A 19,095-nucleotide genomic window follows, 5' to 3' on the forward strand; every position below is an offset into this window, starting at 1 on the left:
GACTGCAAAAAAATTGAAAGGAGAACACCTTTTAAATTTCCTCAAAGAAGTGGGTCACTTCTCTTGATCCACGTTCCCAAGTGTGGTATTCCAGTATGGCATAGTATGTTAGCGTGCATGGCGTAGAAGGAAGGGATAGGGCTCTGTCCGTCATTCACCCTCTGTCCATTACACATTCCTGCTAAACGACAGATCAGTCGCAAGAAGACGAATGCTTAGACCTTGTTTAGCCTTTACTTTTATTGCTCCACCTATCGGAAACTTGCTTAAAACTGGCTGCTCTATGGTGTATAATAGAGAAAACAAGAAAATGAGTTACTGCTGTATTATTCTATGTCAAATATAATATGCTAACTTGTAGGTTATTACTGTGTGTCTTCCATATTTTATTTTTTAAGATCACGGTTTTAGAAGGTGGTGGATACTTTAGGCTGGAGATTATAGTGGTTTCTTGACTGCATTTGCCAACATGATGTTTTCATGGCTCGCATGCATTTTATGCTGACATTTCTATGTAACGAAATATGGAAACTAAGTATGACGATAAAAATAATCTGATTAAAAAAACCTTGTTTGGGCGTAGCACATTTCCAATGCAGTGTATTATACAGCTCCCATTTCATGGTCCTCTATGCTGTATTACACTGCGGCATTAATGTAATAAGGAACCCGGACACAGTAAAGTACGGTAATAACAGAAGGAAGTCTACTGCTCTTATGCGTATTGTCTGTTATTTCAAATACCTGGAAGATAGAAGAACGTCCCACTACCATCTGCTGACCACACATTTGTCTAGATGAGAAAATATTGGTGGCCGGGATATATTTTATTTGCGCTAAGATAAAATAATTTATAATTCATTAGGGCTTAAAGCATCATTAACGATCCTAAATAATCTGCCTCTAAGTAAATATGTCTGATGAATGAAAGACTCTTATCATTAACCTTTTCTGCTCACTCGTTTTGCCAAAGGCTACCAACCAATGCCACGGCGTTGGCACCCGACCTAACCAAATGTCAGCGGAACTGCCGAGGTCAAGTCCATGAATGATGTAGAAACAATATGGTCACTAGACCTACATAATATATAGCAAATGTGTCTCACTACAGATGGCTATAGAGGCAGGATCACACAAATACTGTACATGGCTATAGGTGTTATATATACATACACATATACATACATATATATATATATATACACACACACAAAGTACAGACCAAAAGTTTGGACACACTTTCTCATTTAAAGATTTTTCTGTATTTTTATGACTAAGAAAATTGGACATTCACACTGAAGGCATCAAAACTATGAATTAACACATGTGGAATTATACACAAATAGCCCTTACACAGCCTGGAGGTGTGTTTAGGGTCATTGTCCTGTTGAAAAATAAATGATGGTCCAACTAAACGCAAACCGGATGGAATAGCATGCCGCTGCAAGATGCTGTGGTAGCCATGCTGGTTCAGTATGCCTTCAATTTTTAATAAATCCCCAACAGTGTCACCAGTAAAGCACCCCCACACCATCACACCTCCTCCTCCATGCTTCACGGTGGGAACCAGGCATGTAGAGTCCATCCGTTCACCTTTTCTGCGTCGAACAAAGACACGGTGGTTGGAACCAAAGATCTCAAATTTGGACTCATCAGAACAAAGCACAGATTTCCACTGGTCTAATGTCCATTCCTTGTGTTCTTTAGCACAAACAAGTCTCTTCTGCTTGTTGCCTGTCCTTAGCAGTGGTTTCCTAGCAGCTATTTTACCACAAAGGCCTGCTGCACAAAGTCTCCTCTTAAGGCTATGTGCACACGTTGTGGATTTTGCTGCGGATCAGCAGCTGCGGGTCCGCAGCAGCTTTCCATGCGTTTACAGTACAATGTAAATCTATGGAAAACGCAATCCGCAGTGCCCATGCTGCGGGTTACATTCCGCAGCATGTCAATTCTTTGTGCGGCATGACCAGCTCTATCCTCACCTACTGTATTCTCACCCATCCCTTGTAGATTGTGAGCCTTCGCGGGCAGGGTCCTCTCTCCTCCTGTACCAGTTATGACTTGTATTGTTTAAGATTATTGTACTTGTTTTTATTATGTATATCCCTCCTCACATGTAAAGTGCCATGGAATAAATGGCGCTATAACAATAAATAATAATAATTCCGAAGTGGTTTACACCTGCTCCACAATAGGAATCCGCAGGTGTAAAACTGCAGGTGAAATCCACACAAAATCCGCAGGTAAAATGCAGTGCCTTTTACCTGCGGATTTCTGAAATCCGCTGCGGAAAAATCCGCAGAGCTCCTTTCTACGTGTGCACATACCCTAACAGTTGTTGTAGAGATATGTCTGCTGCCAGAACTCTGTGTGGCATTGACCTGGTCTCTAATCTGTGCTGCTGTTAACCTGCGATTTCTGAGGCTGGTGACTCGGATTAACTTATCCTCAGAAGCAGAGGTGACTCTTGGTCTTCCTTTCCTGGGGCGGTCCTCAATTGAGCCAGTTTATTTGTAGCGCTTCATGGTTTTTGCCACTGCACTTGGGGACACTTTCAAAGTTTTCCCAATTTTTCTGACTGACTGACCTTTATTTCTTAAAGTAATGATGGCAACTCGTTTTTCTTTACTTAGAATTTGTATTATGGCAAGAAAAAAGCAGCTAACATTCTATTCAGTAGGACTATCAGCTGTGTAACCACCAGACTTCTGCACAACACAACTGATGATCCCAACCCCATTTATAAGGCAAGAAATCCCACTTATTAAACCTGACAGGGCACACCTGTGAAGTGAAAACCATTCCCAGTGACTACCTCTTGAAGCTCATCAAGAGAATGCCAAGAGTGTGCAAAGCATTCATCAAAGCAAAAGGTGGCTACTTTGAAGAACCTAGAATATAAAACATAATTTCAGTTGTTTCACACTTTTTTGTTAAGTATATAACTCCACATGTGTTAATTCATAGTTTTGATGCCTTCAGTGTGAATGTACAATTTTCATAGTCATGAAAATACAGAATAATCTGTAAATGAGAAGGTGTGTCCAAACTTTTGGTCTGTACTCATTCATATTATAATTATTCATATTAGATAGATATATATATATCTCTAATATGAATTAAGAGTAAAAGGGTTTCTTCAAGATAATGTGAGCATTTATAGTGTCTGCTACTGCACTTCAGCCTTTGGGGTTGGACTGAAAGAGCCACACACAATATGTGGACAGGAGAGGTGCTGTTTTAACAAAAAAACATCAGCCACAGGTGTCATGCCCGCATCGATCCGATATTAATGATCCATCTTAAAGGGAACCTGTCACCCCCAAAATGGAAGGTGAGTTGAGCCCACCAGCATCAGGGGCTCATGTACAGCATTCTGTAATGCTGTAGATAAGCCCCCGATGTATCCTGAAAGATGAGAAAAAGAGGTTAGATTATACTCACCCCGGGGCAGTCCCGGTCCTGTTCTGGTCCGATGGGCGTCGCAGTCCGGGGCCTCCCATCTTCTTACGATGATGTTCTCTTCTTGTATTCATGCTGCGGCTTCAGCCCAGGCGTATTTTGTCTGCCCTGTTGAGGGCAAAGTACTGCAGTGTGCAGGCGCTGGGCCTCTCTGACCTTTCCCGGCGCCTGTGCACTGCAGTACTTTGCTCTGCCTTCAACAGGGCAGACAAAGTACACCTGCGCCGGAGCGTGAATACAAGAAGAGGACGTCATCGTAAGAAGATGGAAGGCCCCGGACCGCGACGCCCATCGGACCAGAACCGGACCGGGACTGCCCCTGGGTGAGTATAATCTAACCTCTTTTTCTCATCTTTCAAGATACATCGGGGGCTTATCTACAGCATTACAGAATGCTGTAGATAAGCCCCTGATGCTGGTGGGCTTAGCTCACCTTCCATTTTGGGGGTGACAGGTCCCCTTTAAGAATAGGTAATCAATATTCTAGTAGTGGAAACCCCCTTAAAGGAAGGCCGTTCCTGTGAGCAATGGTTTCCGCTGACGTCACACTAACAGAACAGCTGCTTCTCTACTGCTATGTCGATACTGCGTGACTGCTGACGTTATGCTGACAGCTGGCTCCCAACTGCCTAACTGTAGGAATCCGGGTGACAATCAGCATGATGTCAACGCCCCATCAACTGATCAGTCCAGAAGAAGAAGAGCTGCTCTGTTGACATGGAGCAGCTGAATCACCGGGAGACAGGTAGTTGCCTCTATTAACAGTTCGTTTTTAGGCCCATAGTAAAAATAAATAAATTAATAAAAAATAGTCGCGAAAAACCCCTTTAAGTTCCATGATGAGGTTTAGGTGAATTTTTTATAATGTGTATTTGAGCATAAAAAAACAACTTAGAGCCTTACAGTTCCAGCCTCATGGATAGGTTTCATAGAAATCTAAAGGCCAACTATGCTTTTTTTCACGTAGTGTAAAATAGTCTTGGAGAACCCCCTTAACATGTGGATTCTGAGTTAATAATGATATAATTCAAACAAATTTCTATAGAAATGACTACGTATAGGAAAGTGATTATTTTGGAGGATGCTGCCTTGATGAAACAGACTGATATTTTTTCTGGTGAAGATTAGTCACCAGTTACTCCAGCACATGAGCAAATACTGAGGTCTGTGCGAAATGGAAAAAGTAATATTCCTCATAATACTTAATGGTATCCTGGGTCAAAGAGTTCAGCACACTGGGTTATGTCAAAGCAAAATGATCACTAGATTTTCAAGTACAAGCAGTAGAATTATTAATATGAGGCTGGGGTACTTCCTTTGAAACTCCATGCCCTGTTGGTTGTATAATCTTGATATTATGATGAGCCCAGGGCTCATGAGTCCGAGTGAAGGCAGTCTCCACCCAGCCTGTCTGACAGATGCAGCTTGTACTGAGCAGTGTGAGATCTGAGCAGCAGGAGGGAACATGAAGAGATGCTTATCAAGCTGGGTGGGCAGAATTATATACAGAGAGGATTGTACAGCCACTCTGGCATGGATTGTCTGAGTAAGTACAGCATCTTCATCAGGTACAACTTCTATTTAACAATTATGCAGCTGGTAAATCTGGTGACCAATTTACTTTAGATGGTTAACATTAAAAGTTAGCTCTTATTTGCATGATCGGCGATAACTATGTGATAGGTATGGGTGCAGGCAGTCGAATCACGACTTATCCCAAAAATAATGGTTTGAATTGTCCAGTCAGAATGAAGTAGCCACCGGTCTACCTATTGTCTATGGGACTGCAGGTGATGGCAGCGCACAGCATGCAGCTTTTCTAGCAATCTGAATCTCAGACAATGAATACTAGCCCACTGCTGCAATCAGAGAAGGCATTTCAATGACAGTCCCAGTGGCGGACCCCTAGCGATCATAGTCATTACCTATCCTATCCTTGGGCAGCACGGTGGCGCAGTGGTTAGCACTACAGCCTTGCAGCGCTGGAGTCCTGGGTTCTAATCCCATCCAGGACAACATCTGCAAAGAGTTTGTATGTTCTTCCCAGTGTTTGCGTGGGTTTCCTCCGGGCACTCCGGTTTCCTCCCACATTTCAAAGACATACTGATAGGGAATTTAGATTGTGATATTAGGACCATCCACAACTTGCGTAGCTTTAGGCGCTCACTCAAAACTCATTTGTTCAGAGCGGCCTATCACGTTCCCTAATCAGTCATTTTATGTTTGTGTGTGTGTAGCCCATTCACTATCTCATCTACCCCCCACCCCCTGAAGATGGCTGGACCATCATTGTAAATACATCATTGTAAATACACACCTGTACTTTGTATCTCCCCACCTCATTGTAGATTGTAAGCTCTCACGAGCAGGGTCGTCGTATTTTGTTTTATTACTGTATTGTTAACATTGTTACCAATGACTGTTGTGTTTGAAACTGTTAAACTGTAAAGCGCTGCGGAATATGTTGGCGCTATATAAATAAAGATTATTATTATATTATTATATTGTGAGCCCCATCGGGGACAGCGATGATAATGTGTGCAAACTGTAAAGAGCTGCGGAATATTATTATCCTTTGCATATGGGAAAACTTAATGTTGGAATAGAAATAACCCATTCATTACTTGTATGTCAAAAGAATTGGGTATTTATGCTCATTATCTATAGTCTCGCACATGATAGCTTTGAAGCAGGTGGTTTCTGATTTCTTACACATTCATTCTGCTTTATTTTTTTTCACAAGGAAAAAAAAATCAAAGTAAAGGGTGTCTGTTTCAAGTTGTAGTATGTTAATAAATAGAAGACAACCCATTATCTCATTTTTTGGGACGCCTAATTTTTTGCTTCTAGCAACGAAGATTTTATAATTTTTATAATTAGGTCCAATTTTTTGTGTTGTGTTTGTAAAATGAATGTTTTCAAAACAGGAAATAATGTCATTGTCATTTTTAATTGAATATTGGGACGCCCTTTTCTGAAAAATCCGTACTTGTAAAAATTTGGCAAACTATGTTTCTGATTCTTTAGGACCCAAAATCATTAAAAAATAAATGAAAATTGCTAGTTTGGCAAGTAATGGGTAAATGAGCTTATAATTGTTTCCAGAGCGGTTGTCACTTAGTGGTCTCAGACCTATTAAGAGGTGTTGCCTGTCATCTCTCACTTCCACTTTTAAGAGGTACAAGGTGCTGCAAAAGTAGAACTGACAGCTGCTTGCCGGCTACCTGCAGGTATCACACCTGTCCTATTAGAGAAAAGCCAAACCTGTCAAGTGACTATTGATTCAATGTGGCCAGGAACACTCACCTCCTGATGAGGAAGTGACAGGAGCTAGATAACCCCTTTAAGTGACATCTCTAAGAACCTTTAAATTGTCCACTCTAAAAAAAAAACAAAAAAAAAAACCCTCTTAAAATTCATGAAATGAGGCCGTCACTGGCATTTTTTCTGTGGGTCTTGTAGTAAAGACACTTAGGATTTTCAGTATACTTACTTTGTTTTAGAGTAAGAGCCTCAAATTTTTGTAATAGTTCCCAATATTTTTTTAATCGTCATGTTTATAGATGTCTGAGTTCACTAGGAACATTTAGTGTAAAAATCTGTTCTGGTTCCTCAAATAACTTCTAACCATTCTTTTCATTTTGCTACGGGAATTTATTTTTCTATTCTGGTGACCTAATAAGGGGAATTAAATATTTGCCTGCAGCCAAATAAAGCTCTTTGTCCTTATCAAGTTGCTGGACTAGAGTTACATCTAATGCAAGCCCAGTGACGAGAACAGCTAGAAGTCACCTCCAGCCTTTCGGATTTGCTGAGTTTTGCACTATGATGGGGCTCTCAGCATTACAGACAGGTAGTACTTACATGCTGTGCAGCCCTGAGGAGTAGTAGGAAAGCGTAGGACTGGGAGAGCGCGTTTGCTGCCGTGCTATTTTTCCTGTTGGCGGAGGAACAGATGGGGTGGGGGACGATGGTTTGGAACTGCGAGGAGGCACAGGTGGAGCATTCAAGAGTCTGCATTCTTCCTTTACCTAAAATGGAGGAGAGAGTTTATTACTCATCTAAGCTGGACATGACGGTATACACAGAGTACGTTATTAGGAGGGCTGGTCTGATGAAACCGGCCATCTTCTACCTTAGGTGGAGAGCTAGACGAGTGCGCATCACTTACCTGGGGAAGTATGCACTATGGGAAAAAAGTCTAATGAAACGCTTGGTCTGGGCATTTCTGTAATGTTAATCTGACATGTACCAACTATGCAAATTGTTATAGACCATGTACCGGTGCCATCGTCATGGTATTCCCTAACAGCAGTGCCCACTTTCGGCCAGATAACTCACCCCAACATACCACAAAAATTGCTCTGGAACGGTTTAAAGAACATAACCAAGTTTCAAATAACTTGACTTCCAAATACTCCAAATATGAGTCTCATTGAGCATTTGTCGATTTCTAGGAAAAAAAAAAAAGTCCTATTCATGGAGGCCCAGCTCAAAGCTCACATATACTTTATAATAAAGTATTCAGGACCCGTCAATATTTGCTGACCATCTGATGCATATGGGGATCACAAACTGTAATAAATGAGAAGGATCGGGCACTATATATTCAAAACACACAGATCATCTTTTTCTAGAGGAGACACCTACTCTGCTTTCCCTTTATAGAACAAGAGGAAACTGTGAATGACAGCTGTCACCTGCTTGGTCAACAGCTATCCTAAGGATGTTAACGTCCTGGTGCCTTGATCCAGTACACCTTGCTGGTTCAGGCGCCTCAAAGCATTGGACCCATTTTGGCGGCAGTAGAGGGACCGTCACATATTCTGACAATATTAGGCAGGTGGCTTTAGTGTTATAACATGTTACCGTGTATCATAAAGGCCAGGTGGACCATGTCCTCACTAGAGTGGGTCCTGAGCCCTGTACATGTCCCATTCACATACACAGTAAGATTACGGGACAAGATGAGGATTTACAATTCGGCAATGTTGCATATATTTTTACTGATTTCATCTACTGCAGTAGATGAGTTGCTCCTACATTGTCCCACAGTGTGCCTCTCCTAATCTTACTTTCATGGTGGGTAGCACATGGCATTTCCATTAACTTTTTTATGTGAGAATTTTGACAACTGATCTTAGTAATCTGGTTCACACTGTACTTCTCGGCACATGTAAAGTTGTCAATGACTTGCTGCTTTGATGTTGTTCTCAGGCATTTGCTTCCTAATTACAGGGTGTGACCCCAATTAGAGCAGAGTCTACTGCAGGTCACTTCACTGAAGTCTCAGCTAAGCTCTAGAGAAATGAAGTTTCTGGATCGGCTCCAAACTGTCCTTTAACTAGTAATGTGGTACAGACAGGTTTCTCTGCATTACAAGCCGCCTAATGGTGAAACGGTCAGGCTGATTTACAACATTTCTTCCCCTACTTCTGCTGGAATGCAAGTATCAGAAGTACAGTGGCATGCAAAAGTATTCACCTCCCTTGGCATTTTTGTGTTTTGCTACCTCAATCTGTAATTTCACAGTTTTTTTTGTTTTTTTGAGGATTTGCATCAGTTCTTCTAAAGGACATGCCTACAACTGTGAACATTTGTTTTTTCTTTTTATTGTGGAACAAACAACAAATAGAACAAAATAATTGAGAACATCTATGTGCATAACTACTAAATCCCCTGAAAGTCAGCATTTTGTAGAGCCTCCTTTTTGCAGCAATTACAGCTGCAAGTCACTTTGGATAAGTCTCTGCGTTTTCCACATCTTGTCACTGAGATTTTTGCCCATTCCTCAAAGCAAAACTGCTTCAGCGCCTTCAAATTAGATGATTTCCTGATTAAGGTCTGGGCTTTGACTAGGCCACTCCAAAACATTTACATGTTTCCCCTTAAACCACTCAAGTATTGCTTTAGCAGTATGCTTTGGGTCATTGTCTTCTTGGAAGGTGAACCTCTGTACCAGTCGCAAATCACAGACAAACAGGCTTTACTCAAGAATATCTCTACAATACGCACCATCTTTCCCTTGACTCAAACCATTTTCCCTGTCCCTGCTGGCAAAAAACATCCCACAGCATGATGCTGTCACCACCATGTTTCACTGTGAGGATAGCGCTCTCGGGATGAGGAGCTGTGTTGGTTCGGTGCTAGACATAGTGTTTACCTTAGTGGCCAAAAAGTTCAATTGTGGTATCATCTGACCACAGCTCCTTCCTCCATGCATTTGGGGAGTCTCCCACATTTATTTTGACGAACTCAATATGAGCCTTACAATTTTTGTGTGTAACTAAATCCTTTTGTTATACCCATTCTTCCATAAAGGCCACCCCTATGGAGTGGACGACTAAGTTGACATATGGACAGATACTCCAGTCTCTGCTTGGGAACTCTGAAGCTCCTTCAAGGTTACATTTGGTTTATCTGATTGTCATCCTTGCTGGGCTAAGGGTACCGTCACATTAAGCGACACTGCAGCGATCTAGACAACGATGCCGATCGCTGCAGCGTCGCTGTTTGGTCGCTGGAGAGCTGTCACACAGACAGCTCTCCAGCGACCAACGATCCCGAAGTCCCCGGGTAACCAGGGTAAACATCGGGTTACTAAGCGCAGGGCCGCGCTTAGTAACCCGATGTTTACCCTGGTTACCATTGTAAAAGTAAAAAAAAAACACTACATACTTACATTCCTGTCGCGTCCCTCGCCTTCAGCTTCCCTGCACTGTGTAAGTGCTGGCCGGAAAGCAGAGCGGTGACGTCACCGCTGTGCTCTGCTTTACGGCCGGCCGGCGCTGACACTGGGGGACGCAGGGAAGCTGACGCTGAGGGACGCGACAGGAATGTAAGTATGTAGTGTTTTTTTTTTTTTTACTTAACAATGGTAACCAGGGTAAACATCGGGTTACTAAGCGCGGCCCTGCGCTTAGTAACCCGATGTTTACCCTGGTTACCAGTGAAGACATCGATCCAGCGACGAAATAAGGTGCTGGCCTTCTAGCTCCGACCAACGATGTCACAGCAGGATCCTGATCGCTGCTGCGTGTCAAACACAACGATATCGCTATCCAGGACGCTGCAACGTCACGGATCGCTATCGTTGTTAAGTTGTTCAGTGTGAAGGTACCTTAAGAGTTTTGGTGGGCGGCCCTCTCTTGGCAGGTTTGTTGTGGTACCATAATCTTTCCTTTTGCTGATAACGTATTTGATGGTGCTCCGGGGATCATCAGAGATTGGGATATATATATGTACTTGTCAACAACTACTCTGTCCCTGACTTGTTTGGAAATCTCCTTGGTCTTTCATGGTGTTTGGTTAGTGATGCCTCTTGCCTAATGGTGTTGCAGCCTCTGTGGCCTTTTAGAAAAGGTGTGTATATACTGACAGACCACGTGACACTTAAATTACACCCAGGTGGACTTATGAAGAAAATTGCTTGCACCAGAAATTTTTAGGGGCTTCATAGCAAAAGGGTGAACACATATGCACATACCAATTTTTAGTTATTTGATCCTATAAATTTAATGTACGCCTATATTGTTTTTACTTCATTTTAGACTATTTAGAGCTGATACATCAAATTGGATTACAAAAATATTTAAACACAAGTTGTAATGTAACAAAAAAGGGTAAAAAGCCAAGGGATTGAATGCCTTCGCAAACCGCTGTATGTAGAGCGCCTGGCAGTTAATACAAAGAGAATGCAACATTTCCCATGATTTCTTTAATGTCTGATTTTACCCATCTCTGAAGATCCATATATGAAATGTTATTCTAATAGTTTATCGTCATCTCTGGTCACCTCTGTTCTTGCACAATAGGAGCCAACAATTATCAGATGCTTACATGTAAATTATTTTCTGCAGCACAGGGCCAAGCCATGCAGGAATGTGCCAGAGACATTACTAGTGCTGCACGTTAGCTGACTTCTATGGGAAAACTATGGGCTCGGAAGGCCACTCTGTTCTCTATCACAGGAATACAGTGGCTGACTACTGCCACGGCACTTTCATACAGGGAAGAATACGGCCACATATAGGGTTCTTAATGAGACCATCTTTACTGTCCTTGTTACATATGTAATATATATATATATATATATATATTTATTTTTTACCACAAACGTTAAAAAAATATTACTTCTAAGGCCACATTCACACGGTCAGTATTTGCAAGCCAAAATCTGGAGTCGGCAGATCAGAGGAAAAGTATAATAGAAACATATGCACCACTTCTGTATTTATCACCCACTCCTGGTTTTGGCTTACATATACTGAGGTAAAATACTGACCAAATACTGCTAGTGTGAAATTTCTGTATCTCTTGGCAGGAAAAATGCAGCGTAAAATTGGTGCGTTTTTGACTTCTTTTTTTTTGTACACGTTTTTATTGCAGATTTTTTTTTTATCCCCAATCATTAGTATGGGTGAAATCTGCAAGTGAAAAATAAACAGTGTGCGCATGAGAGTTCAGGCTTCGCATTCACTTTGATGACATCAGGAAACCCTTCAGGTTTTGTGACAAAGCTGCAAAGTGTGCACAGGCCCTAAAAGGGATTCCAGGTCCTCCCTCTGCTGGGATCCAATCACGTTTTGGTAAAACTATACAGAATCACAAACCACAGTGGACTTTGCTATTGTGTAGGAAGCAGAAACCTTCCCATATTATTGGGGGATGTTTTCTCAGGGTGAATACACAATTTTACAGATGAAAAATCTGCTGCATATTACAGTGCCAGCATTGTGGATAAGATTTCATGAAATCTTATCTACCCTCTTAGGAAAAAATCCACAGCATAAATTGCCCTGCGCTACGGTCTTCACATCTGCAGCATGTCCATTTAGATCTTTTTTTTTTTTTTAAAGTTCTGCAGTTCAAAGGGGCATAATGTGCTTCTCATCTGCAGCGTTTCAGCAGCTATGTCCCTTGGATACTTGAAAATGAAGTTTGCACATTTTGTTGGGAACATGTAGGGATCTCAGACATCCATGTCGGGGACTATACTACCATAAACGATCACATTACTTCATATTGCACACATTGTGGCTGCTTTTCTATGGCAATCACTGTTATGTGAGTAACCGATGAGAACCTGCATCACTTCCTCGATATTCCCAGACGGATACGTATGTGCACACTGGCGTGGGTGTGCGTGTTTTGGTTATAGCTGTTACCAATTATTCCTCTTGGATGCTTGACGTGTGTGGGACGTTACTTGAGAACACGATATTAGAAATCCCTGTGCGCTACCTGTAATTTGAAGCTTATGTTTCCACCCAAAGTCATCTCTGCAGACATGAGAACAGTCGTGTCCGGCACAATCCAACTCTGAACCAGACACCTGTCATGTAAGGCCTGCATTATTATGTGCTATTGCGCGGCTCCTCTTCTCTATATACAATTATTCTCCTCGCACCCATGGGCAGATGGAATACGGTGCCGGAAGTGACCCCACGCAGCCTCGCATTAGTGCTGACATGGTGCTTCTGGCAGTCCCACGTAGCCGAGTGGGTGATGATTTGGTTGATCTACACAGACCATTTTCTGCATAAGAACAGTGTGTGATATAACTGGGACACTACCTTATAGAGCGGATATATTCTGCAGTGCTGCAGACATTTTCACCATTCACATCAGATTGTGAGCCCCATTGAGGACTCATTTCCCATTTTACATGGAAAACTCGATTCAATAACAAGGTCACCGATGCCTCTTGTAACGCTGGCACTTCTTACTAATGGAGCCTGGCACTTACGGCAGTGAACACATGGAGTGGGAGGACAATGGGAAAGGCTTCTTGCATATATAATTATCCAGATCTATGTGTAACTCATCCATATTCACAAACACACCCTGTACCACAGCTACAGATGTCTGTATCAGGCAAGTTGGCAGCCCCACCCAAACATTTAATTGCCACAGACATCCAGTAATCACCTTATTCTCATTACGTTTTATGGGTCAATTAAGGGGAAGCATTTCCACGTATGGCACAGCCAAACTACATCGGAAAATCTAGATATTTAAAAAAAAAAAAAAAATCTATTTAACCATGTTAAAGCATTAAAATTATTATTCAGTAAAGCAATATACAAAGATTTGTACAAGATTAAAAAAAACATGGCCGCTTTCTTACAAAAACAAAGCCAGGCTGTGGGCTGTGTGTGATATGGCTGTTCAGGACTAATTGTCTTCAATGCAAAACCTATGGACCGGAGTGATCTATAGATATTTTCCCCAGGAATGACATCTACCCCAGTGGTAAGTTCTTCCTGGAATATATGCTAAATCTATACCAGAATCCACCCCCCACCACAATCATGTGCCAGAGGCATCTCTATGACTCCCGCCATGGCCTTCAGCTGTGGGATTATTCTACTCTGCCAGGCTTCCAGTTTCCGCTATGAATGGAGCATTATGGCACAACTGGACGGTTTCCTTTGGTTGTGAAGGCCGAAGTAGCTGAGGATTACCGTACATTGTACTTTTCTCTCATTATTAATCTCACTAATATTGGGTGATGATTTTCACATTTTAATGTCAATATTTTCTCTCCAACTCTAAATGCAGAAATGTCTGGAAAAAAAATGCCTTAACCGCCTATGTCATCTAGCGATACTAAACCGGTCTATGGTTCTCATTAAGGTGTTCTGCGTTGATTAGGTCCCATTGTCTGCAGACATACTGGGGTCAGACATGCAGGATGTGGGACGCTACCAGTAGCTATGTGAGGAATGCCAGCTAGGATGCACAGACTGTTGGGATTTGCGTGGCACAGATTAGAAATGCCGAGTTTTCCACACTTCTTTCCTGAATGGTTCACTATAGTTGTACTATCCTCTAATAACTATGTTAGGAGATGTTACACATTGGTCATGGTTTATGGGAACGGGATGTACAGTCTCGGGTGTCATGCACAGGGCACGGCTCTGTTTGTATGGTGCCCTTGTTGGGCGTCATGAGGCTTGTGTCCTACCTCTGTAGACTTCCTACGTCATTCTTTGTGTACCATGTTCCATACACTGCATGTAAGTAACCCTAGAAGCTTCCAAGGAAGGATATCTAAGGTTGCCAAAGAGCCTCTAATTATAAACCATAACCGTGTCACTGCATTTCTAATTGGCTCCACTGTGAACATGGACTTTTAGGGTAGTGGACATAAGATTGGTGATAACCAATAATTGCTTGCTGCCACCTGGCATTTACAGGGTAATCTGGCCAATTCTAAGCATCTGAGACGCACATATTGATAACTGTAAATAAGGTGACACCAAGAGTGAAAAAAAGATTAAAAACCTGCAGGATATGAACATATATACAAATGTGATGTCAAGATTTTTTTTTTTTTCTTAATTGCATAACTAATTTCTTTTCAGGTATGTTCACAAATCGAATTTGAGTGGATTATGCACAATTATTAGAAACATTCTGCTTGGATTTTAAGAAACATAGCAGGAAAGTAGTGTGAAACGCTGTAGATTACCTCACTGAATGGCAAGTGGGCTAATTCACATCTGAGTCCGCTGCTGATCTGTTATGGCAGAAATTTGAGGGTACAGCATCAGATTTCAGTCATGCACGTGTGTCAGATTTTAATCTAACAGGTGAACTTTTTCAGTGTGGTCCTTTCCCTGCTGACGTGACAACGTACACTTTTTAGGAGTGTCCCGCATACCTGGGACCTCTAAAAGAAATCAAAAGGTCACAAATTCAGTGGTTACACCCGATACTAGGACTCCATTAGATGTTATAGGGAGGATGTGTTCACACAAAGTAAAATCCACCAGTAACCCTCAGATTTCTGTCACAGATTTGCAGCAAATTTGCACATAGAATAACACTATTCTCATTGAATGGGGCAAATTCTTGGTGCTTCTGCAAGTCCACAGTTTCCCAATACCTGTGAATGGGATTGCAGAAAGTCCAATTACATGCTTGGGATGGTATTCACATGGATTTAGGCGTAGATTAGACACGTGTGAACATACCGGAATATAGAGGTGATGGGTATATGTGACTACCATGGCACCATAGGTCAATGGGTTAATCATACACCAAGATGTTACATATTGATATAATGATGAGATCTGAAATGTAGATATCTACTCACAGCTTCCGATTTGGGAGGCACTGGAGGTGGAGGTATTGATAAATCCGAACATTTGCTGGTCAGTAGACATCCAGGAGATGAGAGAGAGGATGTGCCACACTTGGAATGCAACGAACCCCAGAAAGGATCACATTTGTTCTTCTCGCTTTGTGAACGGGTTAAGGGCTGTCCCACACGTTTCCCATTCCCCAGTTCTAACCAAAGCTCCTCGTAGGGAAGGTCTGTCTTGGCCGGTAAACTCACCAATTCCTCTCCACCTTCAGGGAAAAGGTAGTCACTACCACTGTCACCAGAGTCCTGATACTGAGAAGCGTCTTGAGGGAACACAGCCCAATCCCCGCAAAGGTCTCTACAACCATGGAGGTTCACCTCACTGTTTCCATGAAGGTTATTTCCATAAACACAGACAGAAAGCCTATGAAAGGACTGTGTCAGTTCATCACGGGCGTAACTGAGGGAGTTTGGTATGTGACTATGTCCGGAGCAATAGCTCTTTTTGGGGCTCTTGCACTCTTCATTCCAATCAGCTTTCACGTCCCTCACTGCACGAGAGTACTCCTCTATATCAAACTGCTCTTGGCATATATTGTACCAATGTTGTACTACGGACTCCTGCCACATTTCACCTTTCGCTATATTTTCAGGTAGGCTAAATGTTGGGACAGATAAATGTAATGGAAAATGAATGGGAATGATTTTACCAGAGCGCAGCACACAACAAACCACAACAGTCTTAGTCTGTATATTCACAAACTTGTAGCGATGTCCCTCGCGTATAAAGTGGAGATCGTATGGGTTCCGGGGCGGAGGGCTCGGCACGGTCACATTCACAGGCAGTCGCGTCTTCTCCACAATGTTACGGATAGTGTGCTCCCCGTCTTGCATCTGAATCTCTAGAGGACTGCGTGTGCTAAACCTCCCTTTACACTGAAACGGAAGGCTGATGCTTTCATTAGTTCTGTGATTCATGCATATTAAACAAGGCATTTTGCCTTTCCCCAATTTGCTGATCGAGTTCAATTTCCCAATTTTCTTAAATATGGTATTAAGACGTGACTTCTCCTTGGATGTTTTTGCATAAAGAATCTCAGCCTGGCCCATTAGCGTGAGTTCATCTCCAGTACACAGCGTGATGTTATACACTTCTGTATCTTCATTGCACTCTCCTGAAGCAACCTAGAAGTACAGCAAATTATATTGTTATACAATCTGTATCACCACAGGGAATAAAGTCAGATAACACATCTGTGCACAGTGAATATGAGCCTATCTGGTACTGAGCCAACAAGAAAGATTAATATTCTCATCTGTCATTAATGAAATCCTCTCTCGGTCATGAATATTGGTCACTTCATGCAGGGCCCTAAAATACACCAGCGTATAGATCAACCACAAGACACCCTGTACATCCCACCAATACTCAGCACCTCATGACTATTCATATTGTAGTTAGTGATGAGCGAGTGTGTTCACATAAGGCGTTATCCAGGCATGCTAGTGTCCTACTCTTAACTGAGCATTCCCAGGGTGCTCGAAAAGTATGCTTGAGTCACCGCAGCTGCATGTCTCGCGGCTGTTCGACACCCGCTACACATGCAGTGATTGCCAATTCCTTAGGCAATCCCTGCTGTGGCTGTCGGACAGCCGTGAGACCTGCCGCCGTGGCGACTGGAGCACCCCGAAAATACTCGATTAGGGCACTAGTGTGCTCTGAACACCACTCGAGCACACTCGCTCATCACGACTTGTCGTATATTAACTGCATCTGGACCAGAGGGACTTTAAACGTCTGGGCGGTCCAGCTCCTGCCTTGCAGTGATACTCTAAGGCCTCTTTCACACTTCCGTCGTTTGCAATCCGCCGCAATCCGTCGTTTAGGGCAAAAAATAGATCCTGCAAATGTGCTCGCAGGATGAGTTTTTTGCCCATAAACTTGTATTAGCGACGGGTTGCAACACGTCGCATCTGTCGTGTTTTGGCGGACCGTCGTCACAAAAAAAGTTCAATGTAACGTTTTTTTTGTGCATCGCGTACGCCATTTTCGACCGCGCATGCGCGGCTGAAACTCCGCCCCCTCCTCCCCGGACTGCAGAGTGGGCAGCGGATGCGTCGAAAAACTGCATCCGTTGCCAACGTCTTGCAAAGAATTCACAATGTCCGTCGGTACGTCGGCCCAACACATTGCGACGGGCCCGTACCGACGGAAATGTGAAAGAGGCCTAAAATGTTAGTGCATAGGAGTGCAGCTACATGTGACCATGTAGCTGTAGAAGCAGGGATCTGGCTACCAGACAGCAGGCTTCCCCATAGAGAAGGCACAGACCATTTATTACCATCTGTGCCTCCTTGATCACTGTATACACAGCACTAAACAGTGAGGGAGAAAGAGCTGCTAGGCCCTAGGAGAAACCGACATTTCCCCTGTAACTGGGGCCAATACAACTGCTTCAGTTACAGGGAAATAGCATAAAAATATTTTAAATATTTAAATGCCCCCCAAAGGTCTTTTGAGTCCTTTTGGGGGAGGAGGGGGCATTTAAATATATTTTTTATTTTCATCTTATTTCCCTTGTAACTGGGGCTGGAATATTAGCTCCAGGCACATTGTGTAAATAAAAAATAATAGGCAAAAAAGTAAACTCATCCTCGTAAAGAAAAAAAAAAAAGTCCAATATATAAAAATAATTGTTACAGAATGCGTTTTTTCTTCATACACTTACATTACCGATGCATTGCGACGTATGGCCACATGTCGCATCCGCGTGTTTTGGCAGACCGCCGGCACAAAAAAACGTTACATGTAACTTTTTTTTGTGCGTCGAGTCCGCCATTTTCGACTGCGCATGCGCGGCCGGAACTCCGCCCCCTCCTCCCCGGACATTACAATGGGGCAGCGGATGCGTCGTAAGACTGCTTCCGCTGCCCACGTCGAGCATTTATTTCACAACATGCATCGGTACGTCGGCCCGACGCACTGCGACGCTAATGTGAAAGCAGCCTTAGAAGTAAAACATTGTTTAAAAACAGGTGGGAAATGTTTTGCCTCACAGAAAGAATCAGCTGCTACGATCAGACCACATTCCTGCAGTCAGACATGCACACAACATAGGAGGGCCACATTTATAAACTATGGTACGTTTCAAAAATTTCACATCCTGCGGGCAACTTTGCAGGATGCGTTTTTTCTCCTGAACGACGCATTGCAACGTATTTTTTTCCTATTAAATCCACCATTTGTTTACAGAAATATAGCTTTTTTTATTTGGTGCAAATTTTGATGGTCTTTACAAGAGGATGTGGTTCACAGATTCTCTTGGGGGGGTCTTTAGACTGTTCTGCATAATTAAAATTGTACGTAAACATGATCTGGCAACAATTAAAAAGGCCCATATCTCTGGCACCATATGGTGGATTTAAAAAAAAAAAATGAAAAAACACACAAAAAAAACGCCATACTCAGGAGCAGCAGGAATAAAACACACATAGCCGAAATGATGCTGCCCTCAGGTTACATAGCAAAAACCTGCTGA

General features: G+C 42.6%; 1 protein-coding gene and 1 long non-coding RNA gene across 3 annotated transcripts in view; one reads left to right on the forward strand and one right to left on the reverse strand.

Moving 5' to 3' along the window:
* LOC143782689 (uncharacterized) overlaps window positions 1–19,095 on the forward strand; it is a 48,602-nt gene that overhangs the window by 22,989 nt on the left and 6,518 nt on the right. The window lies entirely within an intron of this gene.
* GAREM1 (GRB2 associated regulator of MAPK1 subtype 1) overlaps window positions 1–19,095 on the reverse strand; it is a 160,416-nt gene that overhangs the window by 2,446 nt on the left and 138,875 nt on the right. For both annotated transcript variants that reach the window (XM_077270419.1, XM_077270420.1), the window contains 2 exons: window positions 15,566–16,741; window positions 7,327–7,493 (listed from right to left, as the gene is read on the reverse strand). In XM_077270419.1, coding sequence (XP_077126534.1) covers window positions 7,327–7,493; window positions 15,566–16,741 — 1,343 coding nt within the window. The remainder of the gene's footprint in view (window positions 1–7,326; window positions 7,494–15,565; window positions 16,742–19,095) is intronic.

Source organism: Ranitomeya variabilis, chromosome 6 (genome assembly GCF_051348905.1).
Source record: "Ranitomeya variabilis isolate aRanVar5 chromosome 6, aRanVar5.hap1, whole genome shotgun sequence".
NCBI classification, from domain to species: domain Eukaryota; kingdom Metazoa; phylum Chordata; class Amphibia; order Anura; family Dendrobatidae; genus Ranitomeya; species Ranitomeya variabilis.